A 17,325-nucleotide genomic window follows, 5' to 3' on the forward strand; every position below is an offset into this window, starting at 1 on the left:
CGTTCGGTGCCAGGGATCTTGAGACCCGACTTTAAGTGGGTCGCTGGGAGTTAATATTTATGGCGGGGACACCTGTGCCGGTGTTTGTTTTCAATAAGCAGATTGCATTTTTTTTCTTTGTTCCAGGTGTTGGGCATTGAGACTTGGGTTTTTAGTATGTGCAGAGCACCTGACTCACTCATGGTAATTTTCACGAGGTCTGGCTTAGTAATGCAGCGGTGAAAGGCACCAGCGCTTGGGGAAATCGGAATTGGGTGGTTACTTGTGGGGGTTTCATCCAAATACTTTTATGAGTTTCCATTGGAAAGGCTATTATTCTTGGGATAATTGGAAGCACTGATTTATCACCTGAGAGTGCATTTATGAAAGTTTTCTTAATATTAATATTGGTAATAATTGGTTTGCTATATTGGTTTTCTTTAAAAATTTTTCAAATTGCATCATTTAAAAACAAATCATTTTAACGGATTTGCGCCAGATAGTGTTTTAAAAGCTTGTATTCGATAATTATTTTTGAAACCAAAAAAGAAAGAAGGACGGCTATAACTACTAGGAACTTTTTGGATATATTATAGCTTACGCATGTACAATTTTTCATTTTAAAAAAATCGAATAAGCTTTTTAGAAAAAATCTGTTATTGTACTGCATAAATACAAACAGAAAATGTGCTAGCTTATAAGCTCTCAGCTTAAAAAATGGATAGCTCGTTATACGAATAATAATTACAGAGAAATAAATTTACTTTATAAATAAATAAAGTAGGAATACTTTGATTTTAATTGTATGTGTTGTTTTGAAGTTGCATTAATAAAAGCTTTACAAGCGCTTTTGTCTAATAAAACTTATTTTTAACATTTTAGTCTAAATATGATATTGATGTATTTTTGATACATAAAGCTTGAGGACATGTTTGATTTGAATGTATTGTAGTGATTTAGAGGACATTGACTTACATCGATTCTGCATTATGTGAACGGCGGCCTCGCGGGCGCTGGTCGGCGTGGATTTGAGCAAGTCGCGCTTCAAGGAGTTGTTATTATCCTCGGGACTAGCGGTGTGCCAACGTAGCTCCGACATAACCATTTTCACAACTCAATAGTGCAATGCAAATGTTTCTATATGCGATATGTTCAATGTTCTGACCACTGTAAATTCACTATAGCACTTCGTACTGATTGTTTCTTATTTGGTGTTTGTTATTTTTTTGTTACAGAATATTTTCTTCAATATTTTTCTTAATTTTTTTGGAAGCGCCGCTTTCGTGTGGACGCGTTCGTGTCTCGTGTGAAACTGACAACAGAGAAGCGGTCGAAGCGGTCAGGATAGCTCTCTGCGAACTAACGGATAATCGTTCTAGGCCTGAATGTTTTGGGTCCGGATGATGATGATATTATGATGATGGTGTGTCTGCTCTCTCTTTCTCGCTCTCTGAGCACTCTCTCCCTCTCTCTCTTTCTCTCGCTCTCGCCCTCCTTCCCACTCTCCCTTAGCCGGCGTTTGGGATTTTGAGTTGAAAACTGCTGTGTTTGTTGCACCCCTAAAAAAGCGTTAAGGGTTGATTTGTCCTTTTTTACAACACAAAACACACACAGACACCGTTGAACGCGGGGGTAAAAAACCGACTGGGGAAATGGTGGCGTATACGTGATAAAAAACGCGACCGAGCGCTCCACACGTTTAACTGGTTCCACTTTTTCGCGTCGACTGCAGTTGAGTTGGAATTTGAGGCACAAGGCAGAATCGCTGGCAGAAGAGTGAGAGCGAGAGAGCGACTTGGAGCTTTGGGGCACGCTCTCTCTCTCTAGCGTTAGAAATGCGTTCCACACCCCCGCACACACACACACCGTCACGCAGCGAGTCCAATTGGAGTGGAGAGGAGAAGTTCTGCGCTCTCTCGCTCTCGTTTTGAGTGATTTGCGAATGTGTGCGAGGGCGAGTGAATTGTAAACTAACACACACATTTTATGCGCTTTAAAATGTTGTGTGTGAGTGGGGGCTACCTCGTCTGTGGTTCGTGGGCTCCATTGTTGAACGTGTGTGTTGGTGTGTGTGTGAGATGCGTGCGCTTGTTTGGGGTGTGGCTTAAAATTTAAATTCGGCTTTCAAATGGCAATGGATTTTTTATACGGCCGCGCTCTTTGGGGCTGTGTGTGTATGCATATTATTTTATGATTGGCGAGTCAAAAATGCTGCCCGTGTGTTTGTGCGCTGGCTATGTAAAAATATTTTAAAGCTGCGTCGACGTCGACTGCAGCAGAATGCCCCCTCCACCTCCCCACTCCCTTTGCCTAAGACCTCACTTTATATTTGCAGCATTGTCGTCTTCTGATTTCGCTCTTTGTTCTGGCTCCCGTTTCCTCTCCGCTTTCGCAATTTTATTTGCCATTCATGTATGCACACATGTGCGGAGGTCCCCTATCCAGCCAAAAATCTCCCTTTCCCCCTCCTCCCTCCCCCCTGAAAGTTGGCATCTCCCGTTTTGAGCTTGCCACCCACTTGGCAGCATTTTCTTTCATTTTGGGTTTCTTTGCTTTTGTTTCTCGGTCTTGGCAAATTTTCTTTTTTTCCCGATTTTTTATTATTTTTACGGTTTGTTTTGGTATTGTGTTTGTTTGTACTCCGCGAAGAGACATTTATGGTGACAAAAATTGAACTTTTTGATGCTATCGGAAAATGTGAATTCTAATAGATGCCTTTATATTTTAAAATGTATAAGATAAATTTAAAACCGATTTAAAATAACAGACTATTTGAACTTAAATCAAATCTTAAACAGTGCTCAATTTCTCTGAATCTCTATTTTTATGCATATTCAAAACAAATGTTTTTTATATTCCTAAGAACTGCCGAGACAAACGAATTATAATGAAAAAGTCACATTTTCAAGGCGATCGCAACAAAATCTTTCCCATATAAAAAACTAGCCCAACTACCTGACCAATGCACAATGTGCGCACATATTTTTTATACGTAGATCTCTTTGTTATGGAAAAAAATCATAAAAAATTGTTACAAAGTCATAAAAAGTCAAAAATTAAAAACAGGTAAGAAGGAAATGTGTGCTGGCGAGGAAAATCAAGGCAGAGGAAAAGGTGACTGGGTCCTGACAAGCGTTTAACGCTTCCATCAATGATAGCCACCTAGGGTTCTCTTCGGATCCGTATAGTTTTCCTTTAGTCTGAAGGATTTCGCGCTGCTAGCCATCTTTTTACGACGCAAACTGGCTCGACTTCCACCTAAATCATAAAAAACATTCGATACGTTCGGTATCTCGGGATAAGAAGTCATTCGGCTCAGTCGGTGAGTCAGAAAGTCGATTCGATGGCCAACATCCTGGGTCTACATGTTAATTAGCCCAAAAGGCACTGGACCACTTTGACTACTGGTCATTCGCTCTCTCACGTTCGCAAAGAGCTGTTAAAAAAAGGATTTCTGGGATGCCCCGAAGGGTATTGAGGTTATTTTGGGCGAGAAAAAACCTTTTAAAAATCGCCTTATTTTTTTGTGGAAGATTTTACAATTCATAGCAATGCCGTCAATCAAAATGTTTATTTTTGTTTGTAAAATAAAGTCACTTTTAAATTTTTGTGTTCAAAATGTTGTTTTATAAAATGTATAAATCAATTAAAATGCCTCAGATTAAATACTTTTCTGTTTCACAGCTGAAAAGTTAAAAAAAATGTATATTCAGATCGAACTCAAATTTTTCAATTTAAAGATTTTAAAAGGCAGGGTATCAAATAGTCTGTACAGGTTGTTCTACATAGCCAATGTTGACTTGCTGACCGTTTGACTTTTTTATTTGCGTGAACTCGAACTGCGTCTTTTTGGCCTACTGTGCGTGTCCATAAAAAATATCAAAACTATTTGTCGGCTCGCTCGCTATCTACCTCTCTTTCTCCCGCCATGCGCTGACCCTTTCGCACTCACCTCACACTGCGAGGCGTCCTTGCGGAGCATCGTAAAAGAAAATTCGTTGCCGAGAATTACTTAAGTCAATGTAGGCAAAGATCATAAAAAAGGCAAAAAAGTCCAGAAGAGTTGAGCCTGGCAAACAACATTTTTATTGGGGCAGCCGGAAAATATTAAAAAGAAAAAGGAAAGGGAATTTTCCCGTGCCCATTTGGAGGGTACTTGGTAAATTGTTTGAGAAAATAATGAAAAGTGAAATGTCTAATGAAGTCGTAAAGTGTTTTCGACCAGCAAACATGTTGGCATGTGTTTGTATTTTAGTGGCATCTCCCTTTTTGGGGCTTGTTCTTGTGGGTTTTCTGATTTTTAGATTTTAGTGAATTGATTAATGGGAAAAGGAAACTGAATTTGGGGTAAAAATTAAGGTTATACTTTTCTCGGACTTAGAGATTTTATAGGTTCTAGGTTAAATGTATTTTAAAAGAAGACTGCATGCTAACCATATTAAATTTATCAGATCCTTTTACTTCACCATCAAATTTGCTCTTATGGACTGAGTCATATTTGTGATGAAAATTGAATTTTTTCAACTATTTCTGCACACATTTTTGAAAGTCATCCGCCCTTCAAAATTTTGTTATTGCACCCTTTCAGGAAATAAAGTGTATAGCAGAAATCTCACCCCAAATTCAGTGAGTGTGTGTGCGTTAATTAAATTTGTCCCTCATTCTAATCAGCAGCTTAGCATCTCCTAAAATCCGCTCACAATTTCGCTTGAAATTATAGGAAATTTGAACTCAAGTTACTTGGGGATGGACCAAAGAGGGTAGCTCTACCGAAAATTATGAGGGAAAAGGAAAAGCTGCAGCAGTCAGTCCTTGGCCCAGAATTATTCATGATCCTTGGCATCGCATTCCCCTTAGGTTTTTTACATATCTCCGATGGCAACTTCAATTCAGACTTTGCCTTTGTTTTGGGTAACATGATGAAGCACCGAATCATCGATGTCGAGGATGACATTCTTTGATTCTTATTTATGTCCTTACAGGAACAATATCGGTCTGTTTTTTTGGGTAGAAAAGAAGAGAAATCAATTGCGTTGTCTGCCTACCTCGATAAGGAAATATTCCTTAAAAAACATACGATAGAGCGAGGCTAAACAATGGAATAGCAAGGAACACGCTACGGTACTTTGCTGGCATTTGACACCCCAAAAATAAGGACACAATCCGCAGGACTCTCAGGTAGTGAGTGCCGAGTCCTTAGATATGCATATGCGAGGCGTTTACCCACCCCAACTGCAGTTTTTTTCCGCTTTTTTATGCAATTTTCAGCATGAAAATTTGAGTTTTCTTCTGTTTGCTTAGGGGTAGTTGGGAAACTTTCTCTGCGTTTCATTTTTTCGGCAGTTTTATAGCGATTTTCTTTAATTGCGTTTTTTCTTTTTCTTACTTTTTCGAGTATACCTAGATCTCCGATTGTGGTTGTTAACGGTTTTGATTTATTTTGCGCCTTTTCTCTCCTCTTATATTTTTAGGGACATATTATTCGGAAGTTTCCCACGAGTTTTAGGGTAAAAAACGGAAATCTTTTTGCATGCCTTAGGTTGGGACTTGGACAAGGGATAGTTGCCTAATGAAGTATTTGTTTAGGGTAATTGGAAATTAGGAAACGAAGACTGATATAAATTTTAAGATAAGTATTTAAATGAGGGGTCTAAGATGCATCGTTTGTAAAATGAGTTATTGACTTTGAAAAATAGTCTCAGATATTTTTGTTATAAGTTATGAGTATTCCAATAAAACACACACATAAAACAAACTCTTATATATATCTAGTTGTATGATAGTTTGGGTAGTATTATTCAAGTTAATTTAATTTTTGAACTTTTATATCTTGAGGGTTCTCAAATTGGTAATAATTAAAATATAAAAATTATAAAAAATCAATCCTTAAAGTGCAGGGTAACTTATTTTGTTATTACCATGTTTTTAAGTTATGAGAACTTAAAAGTTAATTTTTAAATATAATTTATCAATTAGAAATACTTTCAACTATACTTTTATAATGAGTTCTCTCTATTATAGCGTTTACAAATAATGTAAGAATATTTCATGATTTGCTAGATTTTAAACCTAAAACTACAGTATATTCCTATGAATATTACTATGAAATGTGTCCTTTTTGTGTTTCTAAATATATGCGCTATCCTTCTCTTTCCATGAAAATCTTCTAAACTTTAATTTTATCATTTTACTTCTCTACTCACCACTTGGTTGCTGCAATTTCAGGCGCTGCTCTAAATCTCGCACATCCTTGCTGGCATTGTTCAAGTGGCCATAGAGAGCAACTGCTGCACCGGTCAGTCCCAGGACCTTATCCTTTTCCTCCCCCTCAGCCCCCTGCTCCTGTTCCTGTCCCTGCTCCTGCTGCTGCTCCTGCTCCTCCATTTTCAACTGCAGAGGCGACGAAGCATTGTTGTTGGCAATCTGAGCTGGATGCAGCCGTTCGGCTCCTTTATCCTTTGGCTGCTCAACATATTCATCACACGATTGCAACTTCAATTCGAGCGTTAGCTTCTTGTCCCGCATCCTCGCTCCCTCGTCCTTTTCCGAGCGGGGGGAGGTGAAGGGCGACGGGCAGGACACCAGAGTCGAGGAGGCGGGGGGAGGAGGAGGAGGAGAGGAAGGAGCTGCCGTGATTTGCGCTGACATCGCGCATATTTGTGTCAACAGCAGTCAAAGTTCCGTCTTTGTTCTCCTCGGGGCTCGTTAGGATGGCTTCATTCGCATCTTGTTGGCCTGGCTCGAATTTAAAGTTGCCGACTGCAAATGAGGACAGTTGAGATAAATAAACTTTGTAGTACCAAGAATGTTTTTCAGTAGGAAACCCTTAACATAAAGCACGACATTGGTCGAAAGATTTTAAAGTTGTAAATTTAATTCTGCCTTTTTGGGCTTACAACAAAAATAATTAAAAAATAACAACAAATAAAATTAACAATTTCTTTAAAATAGCTTTTAAAAATATAAAAGTATATCATTCAAAAATGGCGTTTACTATGGATTTATTATTTAAATAAGTTTAATATTTCCTTTAACATGCAAGAATCGTTGTAAAAAAATTAATTCAATTAGTTCTTAACTATAAGAAGTCATTGGTGGCTTAAATAAAAATCATCAACACCATTGCATTTAAATATTCACCATTTTGTAGGCCTATATATTTAAATAACGGTTGAATAACCAATCACAGCTCCAAATCTCTATCTCTTAAAGGGTTGACTCCGGCATTTACATAAGCCTTTCGTTATGGAATCACAGCAACCCTTTTTTACGACTCACACCCCGAGTGCCATTTGAATAAGCTTCCCCCTGGTGGGCCATAAAAAAGGGGTTGATTTACATAAAAAACGGGGAGGCAGAGTCGTGCCTTCATTTTAATATTCTGCCCCAGGGGTTGACGGTCCAATACGCACACTCCTGGAAATATGCTGATAACGTCATATTTTCCCTGCCCTTGGAGTGGTGAAAATTCGGGGGGTTTTAGCTGAACGGGGGGGTCTCTTAAAAAAGCAACCAACCGGGCACATTTCATTGGCTGAAGAGCCTTCGCTCGGCATGTGGCCCAAATGTAAAAAAAAACTGAACGGGGAAATATGAAAAATATTTTCATGGCAAGGCGTTGAAATGTCTCCGGGTAACTGATGCTTGAAATAACGGCAGGACATCGCCATCATGTGTTCATTGAGTCCTGTTCCTGTTCCTGTTGCTGGGTAATTTCTCTGTTCAGGAATGCCACTAAAAAATGAGTCACATGGATGGGTTTGAAGTGTGAAAGTTCTTCGAGGGGGCAGGAAATTAAAAGGGAAAGCCTAAGTGTGCAGGAATGTGTGATGTTTTAAATAAGGGAAGAAAGCCTATAGAAGTAAGATTTGGTAAAATTTATAAAAATTTAGGAGCTTATTTTGATTATATTATATACCTTTATAATGTGAGGACTTAGCTTAACAATCTAAATTTTCAGAATATTTTATATATTGCTTTGGTTTCAATATATAATATGTATGTATATAATCAATAGATTCCTATCTGAACATTAAGGTTTAAACCTTTTAATCTACAATGGTGCAATCTCCCAAACTAGACAAACCGCAAAGATTAGGTAGCTATTTTCATCACCATTGTCATTATGCCTTATTTTTGCCTTTCCAAGAATTAACCGACATCTAGTTTTTTATCGCAAGGTATTTAGGATCTGCGATATTTCAGGATTTCAATTTCTCGCCTCAGCAAACAAATCTCCGCCTGTTGCGCAACCTGAATATCTTAGGGAAAGGTAAACTTCTGAGGACGAGCCGCCAAGGATATAATAAGGATAACTGCAACTACAAACGAATTGCAGTATTAAACGGAAGACAACAAAGACGCTGAAATTATTAGATTTTTTACCGTTTGACAGCGCATTTCAATTGCACAATTACGAGGAAGTGGCAGCACCGAGAAAAGGATCCTCCTACGGTCATAAATTTGTGTCAGCCAGGGTTTTCTTAATTGAGGAGCTATCAGAAGGAAGGACCTGCCCGAGATTGATGTCCATCCATCTCGCTCTCTATTTATTTGTTTCTCCCCCGAAAACCAGGTGTTAGCGAAATCAAAGGAGGTGTTTCTGGGGTCCAGAAGGATTCCGATTCCGATTCGGATTCGGATCCTGATTCTGATTTTGTACCGCAATACAGGAGCAGTCGCCTTCATCGTGGGAACTGCACATTGCGCAAAGGACAAAGGATCGACCTCACCTCACCTAACCAAGTGCAATTTGGCTTTTGTCCCATGGCAACTGCACCGCACCCGCTGCGTATTTCGGATCACAAAGTGTAACTGTAACACTGGCCAAGAAAATGAAGAAGAGTCCCGGTCCTAGACACAATAGCGAATCTGGAAAATCTGTAGAATCGGGGAATGATGATCACCAGCCCATTGTGATCCCTTGGCTACGCACCAAAAATAAGCGAAACAAAACGGCGGCACAATAGCAAAAGTGATTATTGTTGCGACTTTTGCTCTTTTGTGCATGCGAAACATGAATTTATTGCTTTTCTTTTGCGACTTTTTATATTCTATCTTGAGGTACTATGATGTTGGTGGCAGGTTTCAAACAAACAGCAAACAGCGTAGTAAAAATATGGTTGCATTTTCATTTTAAATACATCATTTAAATATTTTCAATAGCAACATTTTACGATATCGATGTTATAGGAGCAAAGTTTTTAGTTACCAAATGTTTTCTTTATGTATTTTTTAAAGATTTTAGTTACCAAATATTTTGTTTACATATTTTTAAATATTTTGTTTACTTTGTCACCCAAAAAATTTCATTAATAGAGTAGATCTAATGTCATTCTTGGGATTACAATTAATATGTAAACTTTGCCTTAAGTATAAATTAATCCTGATCTAAGTAGGCAAGCTTTTAAACTCGTTTACAAATATAAAATTCGACTATCAAGAAAGGTTATTTTGTGTGAGTTGTTAAAACCTACAATCAGCTCTTGCCCTCAAATCATTAAAAAATAGTAATATTCAACTAAAAGAAAAATCAACCGCAAAATGAACAAAATGGAAATGAGCCTTGATAATATCATTAAAACAAGTCTTTTTGGTAACAACAACAACCGTCGCAAAACTAGAGGTTACCGTCATCCTGGCGGTGAAAGAAAAACTAGAGAAACGTTCAGAAAACAAAGTTCAGCAAGTGGACCAAAAGGAATTTTAAAACGCCGCATAGAATCAGGAGTCATTCAGAAGAAAAAATTCACGCCAGAAAATGCAATCAGTGAAAAGAAAAGGATCTCTCGTCTCATTATTGGCAATTTGGACTATGGCGTAACCGATACGGATATCTGGGAACTATTTAAAGGCATCGGACGTATAAAGAGAGCGGTTGTGCACTATGATCAATTTGGCAACTCATTGGGAACTGCAGAATTGGCATTTAAATATAGATCAGACGCATTGAAGGCAATGAAGCAGTTGAATCAAGTTCATTTGGACGGACGTTTGATGAATATACAGTTGGTTTTGGACGCTAAGGATGTTATGAATTTTCCCCTTAATACCAGTTCTTTCAAGACTAATTCGTTAAAGCCACGCACTTTTAAGGAGCATATTATTAGGAATCGATCTTTGAACTTTAATAATTTCAAGTCTGTTACATTCAAACCTCGTGATTCTTATTTTCGTTCTTAAGAGATGGTTAACGTTGACCTGATGATACTGGATTCAAACCATTTCAAAACCCTCATGAAATCATAAAACCCAAAGAATATAGATTAATTTAATTTAATTAATTTAAACCAAAATAAAACTTGGCATAATAAAAAAAATTAATTCCAAATTTGTGGTTCAATAACGAAATTAATTTAGAAAGTCTCAAATTGATCCCTGGACAAAATTAATATTTTATTTAATTAATTCTCAAAGTCTAGTTTTAGTTTATAAAAACAAAAACGATTTTGTATTGTTTTGTAATGCAAAATATTTGGAATTTGTATATTATATTTCCATGTTGCCTGTTTTGTCGTATGATGTGCGTTATTCTTTTCATTTCTTGATCCCCGCCCAATGCATGTACATATTTAAGCCATGCATAAAATACACTGGCAGCAAATCTTCGGAGCAAAGCTTGGCTCTAATTTAAATAACGGCGCGCTCTGTTTAATGCGCACTTCGCACGCAACCTGGCGTCTTATTTTTTGCATACACTGAGCACAATTAGCGCTCTTAATTCGCAGTGCGTTCGTCGAGCGGAGTTCGTCCGCCCCTCGTCCTCGTTTTTGACGCCCCCGCTTTTTACACGCCTTTCTACACTTCGCTGCTTGTTTGCATAAATTTCGTGCCAGGCACCTGAGCCCCCCTCACTTCCCCCCTCTCTCCCCGTCTCTTTCCCTTCCACACTTTGCATGTGCAACCGCTCGAGACGCCACCGCTTTGCCCCTCTTGCCGCAAAACCTCTCCGACTTCTGCGTTTTTGCGTTTTGTAATTGCAGTTATTTGGCCCAAGTCGCGCATTATAAAAGCAAACATCAGCGGGCCGCAAAGCAAACGGTCTTAAATTGCGTAAATTCGTTTTAAACACATATATTTAATTTAATTTTTATTTCTATTGCATTTAAATTTGCCGAAGCAGCGCTGCAAATGAAGTGAAAATGTGTTGCAAGTCCATAATTATAGAGGATTTTCAATTGCTGCCTGTGGAAATTATAGACTAAGGTTGATATGTTTAAAATTGTTAAATAAATTATTCATTAGTGTTTAAATGAAAAATAATTGGTTTTTATGCATGATTATTATAGTTTGTGTTAAAGAAAACTAAAAAGGAAATTAAAATATTTAAATACCATTGAAATACGCAACCCATTTCATTAGTAGAAATTTTTTATATCTGCTACTTTCCCAAAAATATAACAACCATTATTTCCTAACAAAGAACCAAAATGTTCACCCTTTCCCACGCTGCTAAAAAAACCCGCAATATTTTCGCATTTTTTTTATGTGTTTTTCTCCCATTTAACCATATTTTCACAATTTAAAACCAACATTTCCCAAGAAAACACTCAATTTAATGCTGGTGGCAATAAAATCCTTTCTATTTTGGCATTGAAAAAATACGTTACAAAATTGTGCGAAAATGGGAGAAACACTTTCAAGAGGTTAAATGTCACTTAAGCGGATTCGAGTTGAATTTTTTTTCGCACCCTAAGATTTTTTTTCGGGTAATTACTTCCCGTTTTTTTGCAGATTTTTTAGCAAATTTTGAGCGCGCAAAGTATAAGGGAATTATAATGGCAGCTGCTCATAACGCAAAAAAGGGGTGGAAAAGGGCGATCATAAAATGTGGGCATGGCTCTAAAATAAAAAATCAAAAACTATATGTACATGAGTTTTCAACCCTATTTTGCATGAACATAAATGATAAGCGAAAAACAAAGTTTTGAAACTCCCGAGGGCCAATAAAAAATTGTTTGAAATAAAGAAGCTGGATGGGGTTGTATGCTATGTATCGAAAGAGATATCATTGTGATGATCACGAAAAAAAAAAACCAAAAACGAAAATCGAAAGCAGCGCGTGCTGGAAAAAGGATGCGCCTCTCGCTCGAATCCTTGAACCAAGCGTGCTGCGCATGCGCGCCTTGTTTGTTATTGTCCCTGTTATGTAACCCAATCCCCGGATCCCTGCAAGGGTTAGGGCACCCTGCTTTAAAATTGTTTCGAGTGAGTCGCTGATTTTTTTGAAAACAGAGAAGGTTTCGTCGTTTGTCGTAGCTAAATGTGGCGGAACTTGCAGCTTCCAATGGCAATGGCATCGCATCGCATCGCATTTATCATCATTAAAGGCGGTTCGGCACACGCATATCGTCGTCGATCGAACATCCTGCCCTGAGATCCTTTCACTTTTGTGCCAAAGGCTTGTGGCCACTGCGGGTCGCAGCTGCTCTCCCTCTATTTGTTGGGAAATTAAATTTGACATGCAAACATTTTCACATTTTTCCCCTTTTTCTGTTGGGGGTGTCGCATGTCCTGCGAAAGGATTTTGATTTCGATTTCGATTTCAATGGATCTCAATTCAAATTCAATCTGTCGCCGCTGACTTCCTTGTAACATGATACAGCGGGTGAAAGTAATTTGCGACAAATTTCCACATTTTCCATTTCCATTGGCACACACACAAAAGTGAAAGCCATGCAAATGCCAAAACAGATGTTTTTTCGACTTGAAAAACGATTTTAGTCTGGCAATGTGGCAAACAGCGTTGAAAATTTGTTAGCTAAAAATGTTAACAAGCAAAATTAATGAGCCCTGCAACACCAGCAAGAAAATATAATTTACTTTTTCATTTTGCTGCAATTCTTCTTTTTCAGAGCAAGAAATTATTAATTTAGATGCTCGGTTGCGATATGTGTTAAGTGAATAATTACTGGGTTTCTGGGAAGGGGAGTGCCTATGATCAAGTGAGTGAATGAAAATTTTAATTTAAAGCGATCGGAGGCAATAATCCATAAATTTAATTAACAAAACTGGGGGAAGATAATACACACTTTATGGATATTATAAACTAAGAAATACATAGGTGTTTGGGTATTAGGTTATACCTATGTGGCGCAAAAAACAAATAACTTTGTTTAACGAAATTTTATGTTTCCTTGTGAAATTTTTGTTTTTGAACTGAATTTACTAATGGTGGAGTTCAAAATATATCTTATATAAAAATCAAGTTGTTTGTGATATATTAAAAATTGCAAGTAGAAAACTTGAATAAAAACATTTCATTTATTCATTTATATACCTACTTTTAAACATATTTTTAGACCAATATGTATGCTCATCAGCATTTATTCAATAGCTCTGATCGAATCAACCTGTTGGCATGAAATTGCACTTTCCTGCTTAAGTACAAATCCCTCACACAATAGGCACTAAAGATGTTCCATTTAGAAACCCGCACAAACACTTTCCCATGCAAATTTCCCTTAAGGTGATTTTGCATAAGATTGAACTGGAAAACAACCCTAAGAAGTCTGGGAAAATGTTGCGATGAGGCAATCTCACCTGCGAGTGCATGGAAAATTGCAAAACCAGGTAGTCAGGATGCAAGGACAACTTTCACTGGATTGCCTTCCACTTGAACGGAGATTTCTGTGAGGAGTACGATATCCAAAAGGATCCGAAACTCATTTCGCATTATCCTATTGATGGGCACTCATTATTATTTATTATTTCTCCGCTTTGAATATGCAGCAAGGTGCTGGAGGTTCTGAAACGTGGGAATATAAACAAGTCCTGGGTCTTGGGGGAGTTTTCTTCTGATTTTGTGTTATTTTTTTTTGCAAAGGATTTTCTTTAATAGTTTGCTCCTGGCACTTGCTGTGCCTTCCATAAATTAAACGAAATTTAATTGTATTTCGTACAAAATAAAAACCTAGAAAAGGGAATGCTTGCCACCCTTCTTCCGCCAAGATGATTCCCATCTTTTTGATGTTTTTGGTTCCCATTTTTTGTGCTCGAACGGATATTGAGCCAATGATTTTATTCGATTGTCTAGGGCAGTCGGTCAGTGGTGCAACTGGGAAATGGGGAAAAAGGAAATGCACAAGTACATAAATCAAATGATGCCAAATTGTCGAGGATGAAAGGAAAACGCAGGTGTCCTGGCCTCCAAACAATTGGTTAATATATTGGCTTCGGAAGTCTGCAAATTGATCTTTAATAGATGTCAAAATAAATCCATTGCTAATAATGCTGGATATTGCAATAATATTTAATTAAGGCCAAGAACTACAAATCTCCCAATTATATTTGAAATTCAATATATAAGTTCAAGTTCCTCAAGTTGGTTGTTGGTCTTAAACTTTTCTAAAAAACATTAATCATGTTTCATGGCGAAGAGATAACATTTTGCTTATTAAATTCCCAATTCAGTATTTAAGTTAAACTTACTCAAGTTGGTTGTTGATCTTAAACTTTTCTGAAACACATTAATCCAGGCTCTTGGAGCGTTCAACTGCCTTAAACTCAGCTGGCAGTCTTTGTACTCGTAATATGCACAAACATTTTGCCCCACATTAGTCATGGTAATTGCCAGCAATAATTGCAATAACAATTAGTACAATTATTGCAATTTACTTGGATCGTATGTGTGACTGTGTGTGTAAATCGGTGTATATGAGTTGCTGTAATTTTCAATTTGCAAAAACTAAACTCATTACTATTTGCACACTTTTCAAAATCGAAATAAACGCGGCCAACTATTTGAATTTCATTGAAATCCCCTTTCGCTCTAGGCCATTTAAATAAATTTCAAATATTTTCATTTCGCTTTGTTAGTTGCCTGCGTTTTTCGCATTTTTTTCCTCATACAACACGCAATATTTTTACCCCTTTTCATCGGTTTCGAATTTCCATATCTTTATGCAAAAAGAAAAGAAACTCGTTGCACTTCATAAATTTTTCAACTGGCTGTGGCAGCAGAAAACCCTAATTAGCTTTACAGTTTTACTGGGGATGCGTGCCACAGTCAAACGAACTAAAAATAAAACAAAGAGGCAAGAAACAAAGCGAAAAATCATTGAAAAATGCTTTCAACTTTGCCGCTTTTGAAATGTGGCAGCGAAAGATCAAAGTCAAGGATCAGAAATCTCGGCTCTGTTCTTGTCTTGTTATGATGATTTCTTCGGCTGTCTTCTCATCGTTTCAGCCAGCCAATCCATCCATCCGTCCATCCAGCCAATCCATCCATCCAATCCATTCATAATAATGCGAAAATCGGCAACAAAAGTTAAGAAAATCAAAAGCGGCAGCGGATAAGAGTTGAGCGGGGGTTGGGGCAAAAAATTTGCGCAGCTTGAAACAAAAGCCGCTCAGCAAGTCCGTTTGGAGACCCCTTTACCACTTGGTGTTCTTCTGACAGCGTTAAACGAGCTACAGAAAAAAATTTCAGCTCTTAGTTGACATTCATCTTGGACTTTCAAGCCGACTTCTTGGATAAATCCCAGGCTGTCTCTAAGCTCGGTTTACAAACAAATTGACATTGAAATTGCTCAAAAGATATAGAAATGTCACTCAGTTAAAGAGCAAAGCCACAAAAAGTTTTTGTTTCACTACAGATATAAATATTTAATTACATTTTTGTTGTCTTTTAAATAATAACGATAAAGTGAATACTTGTTAAAATACAATAAAAATTTAAAATGTGTCCTCTGCTTCGAAAAATCTTAAGCATGTGTTTCAAAACTATTTTTATTTAATAAATCAACTTTATCAAACATACTTGATTTTCTAATATATTTTATTTCCTTTCAGGACAAGTAGATTTTTAAACAATATGTTAACAAATATTTGGTAATAGTTACATAAATATTAAAACGTTTCCCGTCCTCATATTTAATAAGCCCCCAGAAGCCTGCGATTATCTCTGGTAAAGATTAGTAATTAATAAGAGTTTTAGACTACTGTTATCCCATATGAAGTTAGAGTGTGAGAGGTAAAAATTACTTTTAAATGGTAGCAACAATCAAAACACGAAATGTACGCAAATAAGCCAAAGTTGTAATTTTTCAATTGAATGAACAGCGGCTACAACAATTGCATTTTCGTTGTAGAACACACGCATATTCGCATTCAGGGTTACGAAATGCAAGGAAGGGAGGAGGTGGGGATGGGTAATTAGCATGCATTGCGATTAACATATAATTAATTGTAGCTAGCTGTACGAAAAAAAAGCACAACAGCAACAGCAACAAATTATATTTTCCTGCAAATTGCTACAAAAACAAGAGAGCTTGCAGCCAGAACTACAACAAATAATTATCAGCGACGGCATCTAAGCGGCGATCGCATGCAAAATACATTCCCCGGGTGCAAAATATCGCAGAGAACACGAAGAGAGCGACAAAGGTGCGCAGGGATCATGGGCGGATAAAATACCCTAAAAGGTTATATAATATTTATAAGCTATATAAAATTTATAGATATTTTACTACGCCCTTAAACGGCCCTTATTAAAATTACTTTAAATATCGTACAAGGATTCAAAACTACAAGTTCATTCCACATTTGTTTTATAAGTAAGACTATAGAAAGATATACACTTTATAAATAATACTTGTGATACTTTATTTACCTAAAAAACTTGTTTAGCTGGTAATCTTATTTCTTCGTAATAACAAAAGATGCAGTTTCTCTTATTGTTATTAATAAATTGTATTATATTATTAATAAGTGTATTTGATTAAACTCGTAAGCAAACTCCCCAGTATAACACTATATGCCCGCTCATAAACACAGTGTATTTCAGATAGCAACAGGTGCAATGCATTGCGCACTAATTAGTTGCACAACAGACCGAAAAAACAACAAAAGATACGCAAATATTTGCTGCAGTTTCTGCTGCCTTCATAACTGCGCCAAACTCAACTCAACTGAACTGAGCTTTGTAATTGAGACTCGGACGGAAAACGCAGCGGCGATGTCGATGCAGCATTTGTCTGCAGGCGCATAACAGTTTGTCTCGGCAAAAGTTCAATTAACGCATATTCATAGAGCAATACTGCCAGATAAAGAGGAATAGGGGGTAAAGGGGGGAGGGGGAAGACATACCACTTAGGCGCTCAAACAGGCCAGAACGTCTGCGAATCGAAAGACTGAGGCAACGAACCTCGCTGGCATCTTCATAGATGATAATTTCATGGGTGGGGAAACAAGGAGCAGGGGGGTTGATCATAGCTGGAGCAAGCAATTGCCTTTCCAGCACTGTGGCATATGCAAATTTCCCTATAAATCAGCTGGCATCTATCGATTCAATGCCATATCTCTCTCTCCAGCTGTGAACGCGAAATTAAGTTCTCAACTGCAATC

The 17,325-nt window shown here is 37.4% G+C and overlaps 1 protein-coding gene across 1 annotated transcript in view; it reads right to left on the reverse strand.

Moving 5' to 3' along the window:
* LOC108094513 (protein nubbin) overlaps window positions 1-17,325 on the reverse strand; it is a 38,436-nt gene that overhangs the window by 8,741 nt on the left and 12,370 nt on the right. Inside the window, 2 exon segments of the mRNA XM_043208627.1 lie at window positions 6,183-6,579; window positions 6,581-6,738. Coding sequence (XP_043064562.1) covers window positions 6,183-6,579; window positions 6,581-6,738 — 555 coding nt within the window.

This window comes from Drosophila ficusphila, unplaced genomic scaffold (assembly GCF_018152265.1).
Source record: "Drosophila ficusphila isolate 14025-0441.05 unplaced genomic scaffold, ASM1815226v1 contig_607, whole genome shotgun sequence".
NCBI classification, from domain to species: Eukaryota; Metazoa; Arthropoda; class Insecta; order Diptera; family Drosophilidae; genus Drosophila; species Drosophila ficusphila.